The sequence below is a fragment of the Palaemon carinicauda genome, chromosome 10 (genome assembly GCF_036898095.1).
Source record: "Palaemon carinicauda isolate YSFRI2023 chromosome 10, ASM3689809v2, whole genome shotgun sequence".
In the NCBI taxonomy this organism is placed as follows: Eukaryota; Metazoa; Arthropoda; class Malacostraca; order Decapoda; family Palaemonidae; genus Palaemon; species Palaemon carinicauda.
Genome location: NC_090734.1, coordinates 158,030,018 through 158,041,501, shown reverse-complemented (window position 1 = coordinate 158,041,501; position 11,484 = coordinate 158,030,018). Strand labels below are relative to the sequence as shown.

The 11,484-nt window shown below is 39.9% G+C and overlaps 4 protein-coding genes across 4 annotated transcripts; all 4 read right to left on the bottom strand.

The window, feature by feature from the left end:
* Positions 1 to 287: 287 nt before the first annotated feature.
* On the bottom strand, positions 288 to 1,363 carry LOC137648343 (uncharacterized protein F23F12.8-like). The gene is made up of 2 exons (XM_068381269.1): positions 598 to 1,363; positions 288 to 472 (listed from the first exon to the last, which is right to left on the bottom strand). The coding sequence occupies exons 1-2, from the start codon at positions 1,361 to 1,363 to the stop codon at positions 288 to 290; spliced, it is 951 nt and encodes a 316-aa protein (XP_068237370.1).
* Positions 1,364 to 2,637: 1,274 nt separating this feature from the next.
* Positions 2,638 to 4,428, bottom strand: LOC137648342 (trichohyalin-like). Its single transcript, XM_068381268.1, has 2 exons — positions 3,663 to 4,428; positions 2,638 to 3,536 (listed from the first exon to the last, which is right to left on the bottom strand). Exons 1-2 carry the CDS (start codon positions 4,426 to 4,428, stop codon positions 2,638 to 2,640), a joined length of 1,665 nt encoding a protein of 554 aa, XP_068237369.1.
* A 194-nt stretch (positions 4,429 to 4,622) lies between these two features.
* LOC137648341 (trichohyalin-like) lies at positions 4,623 to 9,875 on the bottom strand. Its single transcript, XM_068381267.1, has 4 exons — positions 8,574 to 9,875; positions 6,725 to 8,396; positions 5,195 to 6,598; positions 4,623 to 5,068 (listed from the first exon to the last, which is right to left on the bottom strand). The coding sequence occupies exons 1-4, from the start codon at positions 9,873 to 9,875 to the stop codon at positions 4,623 to 4,625; spliced, it is 4,824 nt and encodes a 1,607-aa protein (XP_068237368.1).
* A 60-nt stretch (positions 9,876 to 9,935) lies between these two features.
* On the bottom strand, positions 9,936 to 11,477 carry LOC137648340 (putative leucine-rich repeat-containing protein DDB_G0290503). The gene has a single exon (XM_068381265.1). The coding sequence runs from the start codon at positions 11,475 to 11,477 to the stop codon at positions 9,936 to 9,938; it is 1,542 nt and encodes a 513-aa protein (XP_068237366.1).
* Positions 11,478 to 11,484: the final 7 nt, after the last annotated feature.

Genomic DNA, 11,484 nt, shown 5'->3' with positions numbered 1-11,484 from the left:
TTTCCTTGTCTCATCTTTTTCTGTTTCTTGTTTTTCCTTGGTTACGTCTTTCAAGACACCTATTTCCTTTGGCTCATTGGGCCCAGTAGGCTGGTCTTGTTTACCATTGGGCCGTTCATTCTGACACCAGCACTCCTGCAATTCGAGTACTGTTCTCTGGACGGCAGGTCCCCTGGCCCTTTTAAGGCGGTCCCGATGACCTCCTAAATGGGCTCTCAGTGCCATATTATTTTGCTCTATCGGGATTTTTTTCAAATCATTTTTGATGTCATTCAATAGGTCCTGAACTATGTTACTCCTAAAGTCAAGATGCTTAAGTTTCTCTGTGCCAAAGAATTGCAACCTTTCTGTTTCAAACGCGTTTGTGTCGTAGTGTTTTCTTTCGTCTCTTCGGGAACATACACTACACTTTCCACTTCAAACGTATCCTCCAAGTTTTGGTCAGTTGATTTCCGATAGTCCTCCGCTTCACCTAATAGGATGGACTCCAATTTAGGGTAATGGGGTTCTTTTTCGAAGTTTTGCAGGTTGGATCTTCTCTGACTTAGTAGGTCCAATCTGTGTTTTCTATCTTTGTGTTAAGGTCATTGAAATTACTTTTATTTTCTAACTCGTCAAGTGAATGTTGCTTGTCGAGTTTATTTGTCAGACATTCATGGCTTCCTCGAACTGTTTCGACCATTCCTCTGAGCTTGCTCTCTCTGGCGTTTGCGTCAGCGATAAGTCCTTCTTTTTCTAGAGATTCCAACATCCAATAATTAAGTTCTGATCTTGTTTTTATTAGCTCACATTCCTTCATAAACAATTCATCTTTCAGCTGACTTATTTCACTTACTTTATCTCTCTTAAGCTCCCTTTCTACCTCCAGTTCATGAATAATATTCTGTCTTTCTTCCAGAAGAATTTTATTTACCCTCTTTAATCGATTCATCTTTCTTTCTTCTATTGTCTGATCTTTTTTCTCATTACTGTGCTGTCCTTCTTCCACAAGTTCACGAAGAATCTTCCCATTTGCTTCCATCTGAATTCGATTTTGTTCCTTCAAACGATTGATCTCCTTTCTTTCTTCAGACCTCAGAGCCTTTTGCTCTTTACTGGGCTCTCTTTCTTCCTCCAGTTCGCGAAGAATCTTCTCATATTCTTTCTCCAAACGATACATCTCATTTATTTCTTCAGACGCAAGATCTCCATTGCATTCCTCCTGCATCCGCCATCTTTGAACATCTTCCTGATGTCGGGTGAAGTCCCTCTGAAGATTTTGAAGTCCCGATAGGATTTTCTCATGTCCTCGCGTGTCAGGTGGTACTTCGTTGCATTTGTTGAAGTTTGTTAGGTGTCGTGGATCAAAACTGGCATCCAGCATATCCCGAAACGTTTTCTCTAGCTTTTTAGTCTTATTTTTAAATTCAATATATATTTTATTATAAAGCTTTTCTAGTGTCATATCTAATTTCGACTTTTCCACCTCCTTGCTCCAGGAATCTTTTTCAGGACACACTTCTTCGGGACATTCTTCTTCAGGCTGGTCATCTTTTCTCACCTCATCTTTTTCTGATTCTACCTTTTCTGGATTACGTCTATCACAACGCCTATTTCCTTTGGTTCATTGAGCCCAATAGGCTGGTCTTGATTACCATTGGGCCGTTCATTCTGACACCAGCACTCCTGCAATTCGAGTACTGTTTTCTGGACGGCAGGTCCCCTGGCCCTTTTAAGGCGGTCCTGATGACCTCCTAAATGGGCTCTCAGTGCCATATTATTTTGCTCTATCGGGATTTTTTTCAAATTATTTTTGATGTCATTCAATAGGTCCTGAACTATGTTACTCCTAAAGTCAAGATGCTTAAGTTTCTCTGTGCCAAAGAATTGCAACCTTTCTGTTTCAAACGCGTTTGTGTCGTAGTGTTCTTCTTTCGTCTCTTCGGGAACATACACTACACTTTCCACTTCAAACGTATCCTCCAAGTTTTGGTCAGTTGATTTCCGATAGTCCTCCGCTTCACCTAATAGGATGGACTCCAATTTAGGGTAATGGGGTTCTTTTTCGAAGTTTTGCAGGTTGGATCTTCTCTGACTTAGTAGGTCTCAATCTGTGTTTTCTATCTTTGTGTTAAGATCATTGAAATTACTTTTATTTTCTAACTCGTCAAGTGAATGTTGCTTGTCGAGTTTATTTGTCAGACATTCATGGCTTCCTCGAACTGTTTCGACCATTCCTCTGAGCTTGCTCTCTCTGGCGTTTGCGTCCGCGATAAGTCCTTCTTTTTCTAGAGATTCCAACATCCAATAATTAAGTTCTGATCTTGTTTTTATTAGCTCACATTCCTTCATAAACAATTCATCTTTCAGCTGACTTATTTCACTTACTTTATCTCTTTTAAGCTCCCTTTCTACCTCCAGTTCATGAATAATATTCTGTCTTTCTTCCAGAAGAATTTTATTTACCCTCTTTAATCGATTCATCTTTCTTTCCTCTATTGTCTGATCTTTTTTCTCTTTACTGTGCTGTCCTTCTTCCTCAAGTTCACGAAGAATCTTCCCATTTGCTTCCATCTGAATTCGATTTTGTTCCTTCAAACGTTTGATCTCCTTTCTTTCTTCAGACCTCAGAGCCTTTTGCTCTTTACTGGGCTCTCTTTATTCCTCCAGTTCGCGAAGAATCTTCTCATATTCTTTCTCCAAACGATACATCTCATTTATTTCTTCAGACGCAAGATCTCCATTGCATTCCTCCTGCATCCGCCATCTTTGAACATCTTCCTGATGTCGGGTGAAGTCCCTCTGAAGATTTTGAAGTCCCAATAGGATTTTCTCATGTCCTCGCGTGTCAGTTGGTACTTCGTTGCCTTTGTTGAAGTTTGTTAGGTGTCGTGGATCAAAACTGGCATCCAGCATATCCCGAAACGTTTTCTCTAGCTTTTTAGTCTTATTTTTAAATTCAATATATATTTTATTATGAAGCTTTTCTAGTGTCATATCTAATTTCGACTTTTCCACCTCCTTGCTCCAGGAATCTTTTTCAGGACACACTTCTTCGGGACATTCTTCTTCAGGCTGGTCATCTTTTCTCACCTCATCTTTTTCTGATTCTAGCTTTTTCGGGATTACGTCTATCAAAACGCCTATTTCCTTTGGTTCATTGAGCCCAATAGGCTGGTCTTGATTACCATTGAGCCGTTCATTCTGACACCAGCACTCCTGCAATTCGAGTACTGTTCTCTGGACGGCAGGTCCCCTGGCCCTTTTAAGGCGGTCCTGATGACCTCCTAAATGGGCTCTCAGTGCCATATTATTTTGCTCTATCGGGATTTTTTTCAAATTATTTTTGATGTCATTCAATAGGTCCTGAACTATGTTACTCCTAAAGTCAAGATGCTTAAGTTTCTCTGTGCCAAAGAATTGCAACCTTTCTGTTTCAAACGCGTTTGTGTCGTAGTGTTCTTCTTTCGTCTCTTCGGGAACATACACTACACTTTCCACTTCAAATGTATCCTCCAAGTTTTGGTCAGTTGATTTCCGATAGTCCTCCGCTTCACCTAATAGGATGGACTCCAATTTAGGGTAATGGGGTTCTTTTTCGAAGTTTTGCAGGTTGGATCTTCTCTGACTTAGTAGGTCTCAATCTGTGTTTTCTATCTTTGTGTTAAGATCATTGAAATTACTTTTATTTTCTAACTCGTCAAGTGAATGTTGCTTGTCGAGTTTATTTGTCAGACATTCATGGCTTCCTCGAACTGTTTCAACCATTCCTCTGAGCTTGCTCTCTCTGGCGTTTGCGTCAGCGATAAGTCCTTCTTTTTCTAGAGATTCCAACATCCAATAATTAAGTTCTGATCTTGTTTTTATTAGCTCACATTCCTTCATAAACAATTCATCTTTCAGCTGACTTATTTCACTTACTTTATCTCTCTTAAGCTCCCTTTCTACCTCCAGTTCATGAATAATATTCTGTCTTTCTTCCAGAAGAATTTTATTTACCCTCTTTAATCGATTCATCTTTCTTTCTTCTATTGTCTGATCTTTTTTCTCATTACTGTGCTGTCCTTCATCCACAAGTTCACGAAGAATCTTCCCATTTGCTTCCATCTGAATTCGATTTTGTTCCTTCAAACGATTGATCTCCTTTCTTTCTTCAGACCTCAGAGCCTTTTGCTCTTTACTGGGCTCTCTTTCTTCCTCCAGTTCGCGAAGAATCTTCTCATATTCTTTCTCCAAACGATACATCTCATTTATTTCTTCAGACGCAAGATCTCCATTGCATTCCTCCTGCATCCGCCATCTTTGAACATCTTCCTGATATCGGGTGAAGTCCCTCTGAAGATTTTGAAGTCCCGATAGGATTTTCTCATGTCCTCGCGTGTCAGGTGGTACTTCGTTGCATTTGTTGAAGTTTGTTAGGTGTCGTGGATCAAAACTGGCATCCAGCATATCCCGAAACGTTTTCTCTAGCTTTTTAGTCTTGTTTTTAAATTCAATATATATTTTATTATAAAGCTTTTCTAGTGCCATATCTAATTTCGACTTTTCCACCTCCTTGCTCCAGGAATCTTTTTCAGGACACACTTCTTCGGGACATTCTTCTTCAGGCTGGTCATCTTTTCTCACCTCATCTTTTTCTGATTCTACCTTTTCTGGATTACGTCTATCACAACGCCTATTTCCTTTGGTTCATTGAGCCCAATAGGCTGGTCTTGATTACCATTGGGCCGTTCATTCTGACACCAGCACTCCTGCAATTCGAGTACTGTTTTCTGGACGGCAGGTCCCCTGGCCCTTTTAAGGCGGTCCTGATGACCTCCTAAATGGGCTCTCAGTGCCATATTATTTTGCTCTATCGGGATTTTTTTCAAATTATTTTTGATGTCATTCAATAGGTCCTGAACTATGTTACTCCTAAAGTCAAGATGCTTAAGTTTCTCTGTGCCAAAGAATTGCAACCTTTCTGTTTCAAACGCGTTTGTGTCGTAGTGTTCTTCTTTCGTCTCTTCGGGAACATACACTACACTTTCCACTTCAAACGTATCCTCCAAGTTTTGGTCAGTTGATTTCCGATAGTCCTCCGCTTCACCTAATAGGATGGACTCCAATTTAGGGTAATGGGGTTCTTTTTCGAAGTTTTGCAGGTTGGATCTTCTCTGACTTAGTAGGTCTCAATCTGTGTTTTCTATCTTTGTGTTAAGATCATTGAAATTACTTTTATTTTCTAACTCGTCAAGTGAATGTTGCTTGTCGAGTTTATTTGTCAGACATTCATGGCTTCCTCGAACTGTTTCGACCATTCCTCTGAGCTTGCTCTCTCTGGCGTTTGCGTCCGCGATAAGTCCTTCTTTTTCTAGAGATTCCAACATCCAATAATTAAGTTCTGATCTTGTTTTTATTAGCTCACATTCCTTCATAAACAATTCATCTTTCAGCTGACTTATTTCACTTACTTTATCTCTCTTAAGCTCCCTTTCTACCTCCAGTTCATGAATAATATTCTGTCTTTCTTCCAGAAGAATTTTATTTACCCTCTTTAATCGATTCATCTTTCTTTCCTCTATTGTCTGATCTTTTTTCTCTTTACTGTGCTGTCCTTCTTCCACAAGTTCACGAAGAATCTTCCCATTTGCTTCCATCTGAATTCGATTTTGTTCCTTCAAACGATTGATCTCCTTTCTTTCTTCAGACTTCAGAGCCTTTTGCTCTTTACTGGGCTCTCTTTCTTCCTCCAGTTCGCGAAGAATCTTCTCATATTCTTTCTCCAAACGATACATCTCATTTATTTCTTCAGACGCAAGATCTCCATTGCATTCCTCCTGCATCCGCCATCTTTGAACATCTTCCTGATGTCGGGTGAAGTCCCTCTGAAGATTTTGAAGTCCCGATAGGATTTTCTCATGTCCTCGCGTATTAGTTGGTACTTCGTTGCCTTTGTTGAAGTTTGTTAGGTGTCGTGGATCAAAACTGGCATCCAGCATATCCCGAAACGTTTTCTCTAGCTTTTTAGTCTTATTTTTAAATTCAATATATATTTTATTATAAAGCTTTTCTAGTGTCATATCTAATTTCGACTTTTCCACCTCCTTGCTCCAGGAATCTTTTTCAGGACACACTTCTTCGGGACATTCTTCTTCAGGCTGGTCATCTTTTCTCACCTCATCTTTTTCTGATTCTAGCTTTTTCGGGATTACGTCTATCAAAACGCCTATTTCCTTTGGTTCATTGAGCCCAATAGGCTGGTCTTGATTACCATTGGGCCGTTCATTCTGACACCAGCACTCCTGCAATTCGAGTACTGTTCTCTGGACGGCAGGTCCCCTGGCCCTTTTAAGGCGGTCCTGATGACCTCCTAAATGGGCTCTCAGTGCCATATTATTTTGCTCTATCAGGATTTTTTTCAAATTATTTTTGATGTCATTCAATAGGTCCTGAACTATGTTACTCCTAAAGTCAAGATGCTTAAGTTTCTCTGTGCCAAAGAATTGCAACCTTTCTGTTTCAAACGCGTTTGTGTCGTAGTGTTCTTTCGTCTCTTCGGGAACATACACTACACTTTCCACTTCAAACGTATCCTCCAAGTTTTGGTCAGTTGATTTCCGATAGTCCTCCGCTTCACCTAATAGGATGGACTCCAATTTAGGGTAATGGGGTTCTTTTTCGAAGTTTTGCAGGTTGGATCTTCTCTGACTTAGTAGGTCTCAATCTGTGTTTTCTATCTTTGTGTTAAGATCATTGAAATTACTTTTATTTTCTAACTCGTCAAGTGAATGTTGCTTGTCGAGTTTATTTGTCAGACATTCATGGCTTCCTCGAACTGTTTCGACCATTCCTCTGAGCTTGCTCTCTCTGGCGTTTGCGTCCGCGATAAGTCCTTCTTTTTCTAGAGATTCCAACATCCAATAATTAAGTTCTGATCTTGTTTTTATTAGCTCACATTCCTTCATAAACAATTCATCTTTCAGCTGACTTATTTCACTTACTTTATCTCTCTTAAGCTCCCTTTCTACCTCCAGTTCATGAATAATATTCTGTCTTTCTTCCAGAAGAATTCTATTTACCCTCTTTAATCGATTCATCTTTCTTTCTTCTATTGTCTGATCTTTTTTCTCTTTACTGTGCTGTCCTTCTTCCACAAGTTCACGAAGAATCTTCCCATTTGCTTCCATCTGAATTCGATTTTGTTCCTTCAAACGATTGATCTCCTTTCTTTCTTCAGACCTCAGAGCCTTTTGCTCTTTACTGGGCTCTCTTTCTTCCTCCAGTTCGCGAAGAATCTTCTCATATTCTTTCTCCAAACGATACATCTCATTTATTTCTTCAGACGCAAGATCTCCATTGCATTCCTCCTGCATCCGCCATCTTTGAACATCTTCCTGATGTCGGGTGAAGTCCCTCTGAAGATTTTGAAGTCCCGATAGGATTTTCTCATGTCCTCGCGTGTCAGGTGGTACTTCGTTGCATTTGTTGAAGTTTGTTAGGTGTCGTGGATCAAAACTGGCATCCAGCATATCCCGAAACGTTTTCTCTAGCTTTTTAGTCTTGTTTTTAAATTCAATATATATTTTATTATAAAGCTTTTCTAGTGTCATATCTAATTTCGACTTTTCCACCTCCTTGCTCCAGGAATCTTTTTCAGGACACACTTCTTCGGGACATTCTTCTTCAGGCTGGTCATCTTTTCTCACCTCATCTTTTTCTGATTCTAGCTTTTTCGGGATTACTTCTATCAAAACGCCTATTTCCTTTGGTTCATTGAGCCCAATAGGCTGGTCTTGATTACCATTGGGCCGTTCATTCTGACACCAGCACTCCTGCAATTCGAGTACTGTTTTCTGGACGGCAGGTCCCCTGGCCCTTTTAAAGCGGTCCTGATGACCTCCTAAATGGGCTCTCAGTGCCATATTATTTTGCTCTATCGGGATTTTTTTCAAATTATTTTTGATGTCATTCAATAGGTCCTGAACTATGTTACTCCTAAAGTCAAGATGCTTAAGTTTCTCTGTGCCAAAGAATTGCAACCTTTCTGTTTCAAACGCGTTTGTGTCGTAGTGTTCCTCTTTCGTCTCTTCGGGAACATACACTACACTTTCCACTTCAAACGTATCCTCCAAGTTTTGGTCAGTTGATTTCCGATAGTCCTCCACTTCACCTAATAGGATGGACTCCAATTTAGGGTAATGGGGTTCTTTTTCGAAGTTTTGCAGGTTGGATCTTCTCTGACTTAGTAGGTCCCAATCTGTGTTTTCTATCTTTGTGTTAAGATCATTGAAATTATTTTTATTTTCTAGCTCGTCAAGTGAATGTTGCTTGTCGAGTTTATTTGTCAGACATTCATAGCTTCCTCGAACTGTTTCGACCATTCCTCTGAGCTTGCTCTCTCTGGCGTTTGCGTCCGCGATAAGTCCTTCCTTTTTCTAGAGATTCCAACATCCAATGATTAAGTTCTGATCTTGTTTTTATTAGCTCACATTCCTTCATAAACAATTCATCTTTCAGCTGACTTATTTCACTTACTTTATCTCCTTAAGCTCCCTTTCTACCTCCAGTTCATGAATAATATTCTGTCTTTCTTCCAGAAGAATTTTATTTACCCTCTTTAATCGATTCATCTTTCTTTCCTCTATTGTCTGATCTTTTTTCTCTTTACTGTGCTGTCCTTCTTCCACAAGTTCACGAAGAATCTTCCCATTTGCTTCCATCTGAATTCGATTTTGTTCCTTCAAACGATTGATCTCCTTTCTTTCTTCAGACCTCAGAGCCTTTTGCTCTTTACTGGGCTCTCTTTCTTCCTCCAGTTCGCGAAGAATCTTCTCATATTCTTTCTCCAAACGATACATCTCATTTATTTCTTCAGACGCAAGATCTCCATTGCATTCCTCCTGCATCTGCCATCTTTGAACATCTTCCTGATGTCGGGTGAAGTCCCTCTGAAGATTTTGAAGTCCCGATAGGATTTTCTCATGTCCTCGCGTGTCAGGTGGTACTTCGTTGCATTTGTTGAAGTTTGTTAGGTGTCGTGGATCAAAACTGGCATCCAGCATATCCCGAAACGTTTTCTCTAGCTTTTTAGTCTTGTTTTTAAATTCAATATATATTTTATTATAAAGCTTTTCTAGTGTCATATCTAATTTCGACTTTTCCACCTCCTTGCTCCAGGAATCTTTTTCAGGACACACTTCTTCGGGACATTCTTCTTCAGGCTGGTCATCTTTTCTCACCTCATCTTTTTCTGATTCTAGCTTTTTCGGGATTACGTCTATCAAAACGCCTATATCCTTTGGTTCATTGAGCCCAATAGGCTGGTCTTGATTACCATTGGGCCGTTCATTCTGACACCAGCACTCCTGCAATTCGAGTACTGTTTTCTGGACGGCAGGTCCCCTGGCCCTTTTAAGGCGGTCCTGATGACCTCCTAAATGGGCTCTCAGTGCCATATTATTTTGCTCTATCGGGATTTTTTTCAAATTATTTTTGATGTCATTCAATAGGTCCTGAACTATGTTACTCCTAAAGTCAAGATGCTTAAGTTTCTCTGTGCCAAAGAATTGCAACCTTTCTGTTTCAAACGCGTTTGTGTCGTAGTGTTCCTCTTTCGTCTCTTCGGGAACATACACTACACTTTCCACTTCAAACGTATCCTCCAAGTTTTGGTCAGTTGATTTCCGATAGTCCTCCACTTCACCTAATAGGATGGACTCCAATTTAGGGTAATGGGGTTCTTTTTCGAAGTTTTGCAGGTTGGATCTTCTCTGACTTAGTAGGTCCCAATCTGTGTTTTCTATCTTTGAGTTAAGATCATTGAAATTACTTTTATTTTCTAGCTCGTAAAGTGAATGTTGCTTGTCGAGTTTATTTGTCAGACATTCATGGCTTCCTCGAACTGTTTCGACCATTCCTCTGAGCTTGCTCTCTCTGGCGTTTGCGTCCGCGATAAGTCCTTCTTTTTCTAGAGATTACAACATCCAATAATTAAGTTCTGATCTTGTTTTTATTAGCTCACATTCCTTCATAAACAATTCATCTTTCAGCTGACTTATTTCACTTACTTTATCTCTCTTAAGCTCCCTTTCTACCTCCAGTTCATGAATAATATTCTGTTTTTCTTCCAGAAGAATTTTATTTACCCTCTTTAATCGATTCATCTTTCTTTCTTCTATTGTCTGATCTTTTTTCTCATTACTGTGCTGTCCTTCTTCCACAAGTTCACGAAGAATCTTCCCATTTGCTTCCATCTGAATTCGATTTTGTTCCTTCAAACGATTGATCTCCTTTCTTTCTTCAGACCTCAGATCCTTTTGCTCTTTACTGGGCTCTCTTTCTTCCTCCAGTTCGCGAAGAATCTTCTCATATTCTTTCTCCAAACGATACATCTCATTTATTTCTTCAGACGCAAGATCTCCATTGCATTCCTCCTGCATCCGCCATCTTTGAACATCTTCCTGATGTCGGGTGAAGTCCCTCTGAAGATTTTGAAGTCCCGATAGGATTTTCTCAAGTCCTCGCGTGTCAGGTGGTACTTCGTTGCATTTGTTGAAGTTTGTTAGGTGTCGTGGATCAAAACTGGCATCCAGCATATCCCGAAACGTTTTCTCTAGCTTTTTAGTCTTATTTTTAAATTCAATATATATTTTATTATAAAGCTTTTCTAGTGTCATATCTAATTTCGACTTTTCCACCTCCTTGCTCCAGGAATCTTTTTCAGGACACACTTCTTCGGGACATTCTTCTTCAGGCTGGTCATCTTTTCTCACCTCATCTTTTTCTGATTCTAGCTTTTTCGGGATTACGTCTATCAAAACGCCTATTTCCTTTGGTTCATTGAGCCCAATAGGCTGGTCTTGATTACCATTGGGCCGTTCATTCTGACACCAGCACTCCTGCAATTCGAGTACTGTTTTCTGGACGGCAGGTCCCCTGGCCCTTTTAAGGCGGTCCTGATGACCTCCTAAATGGGCTCTCAGTGCCATATTATTTTGCTCTATCGGGATTTTTTTCAAATTATTTTTGATGTCATTCAATAGGTCCTGAACTATGTTACTCCTAAAGTCAAGATGCTTAAGTTTCTCTGTGCCAAAGAATTGCAACCTTTCTGTTTCAAACGCGTTTGTGTCGTAGTGTTCCTCTTTCGTCTCTTCGGGAACATACACTACACTTTCCACTTCAAACGTATCCTCCAAGTTTTGGTCAGTTGATTTCCGATAGTCCTCCACTTCACCTAATAGGATGGACTCCAATTTAGGGTAATGGGGTTCTTTTTCGAAGTTTTGCAGGTTGGATCTTCTCTGACTTAGTAGGTCCCAATCTGTGTTTTCTATCTTTGTGTTAAGATCATTGAAATTACTTTTATTTTCTAGCTCGTCAAGTGAATGATGCTTGTCGAGTTTATTTGTCAGACATTCATGGCTTCCTCGAACTGTTTCGACCATTCCTCTGAGCTTGCTCTCTCTGGCGTTTGCGTCCGCGATAAGTCCTTCTTTTTCTAGAGATTCCAACATCCAATAA

What these genes read in the sequence shown, in the direction of transcription:
- LOC137648343 (XM_068381269.1), bottom strand. Translation starts at nt 1,363, where the DNA reads ATGCTGGATGCCAGTTTTGATCCACGACACCTAACAAACTTCAACAAA. An exon ending in TGACGAGTTAGAAAATAAAA is followed by an intron (nt 473 to 597) that starts GTAATTTCAATG and finishes CCATCCTATTAG; the next exon opens with GTGAAGCGGAGGACTATCGG.
- LOC137648342 (XM_068381268.1), bottom strand. Translation starts at nt 4,428, where the DNA reads ATGCTGGATGCCAGTTTTGATCCACGACACCTAACAAACTTCAACAAA. An exon ending in TGACGAGTTAGAAAATAAAA is followed by an intron (nt 3,537 to 3,662) that starts GTAATTTCAATG and finishes CCATCCTATTAG; the next exon opens with GTGAAGCGGAGGACTATCGG.
- LOC137648341 (XM_068381267.1), bottom strand. Translation starts at nt 9,875, where the DNA reads ATGGTCGAAACAGTTCGAGGAAGCCATGAATGTCTGACAAATAAACTC. An exon ending in AGATGAATCGATTAAAGAGG is followed by an intron (nt 8,397 to 8,573) that starts GTAAATAAAATT and finishes TGGAATCTCTAG; the next exon opens with AAAAAGGAAGGACTTATCGC. An exon ending in TGACGAGTTAGAAAATAAAA is followed by an intron (nt 5,069 to 5,194) that starts GTAATTTCAATG and finishes CCATCCTATTAG; the next exon opens with GTGAAGCGGAGGACTATCGG.
- LOC137648340 (XM_068381265.1), bottom strand. Translation starts at nt 11,477, where the DNA reads ATGTTGGAATCTCTAGAAAAAGAAGGACTTATCGCGGACGCAAACGCC.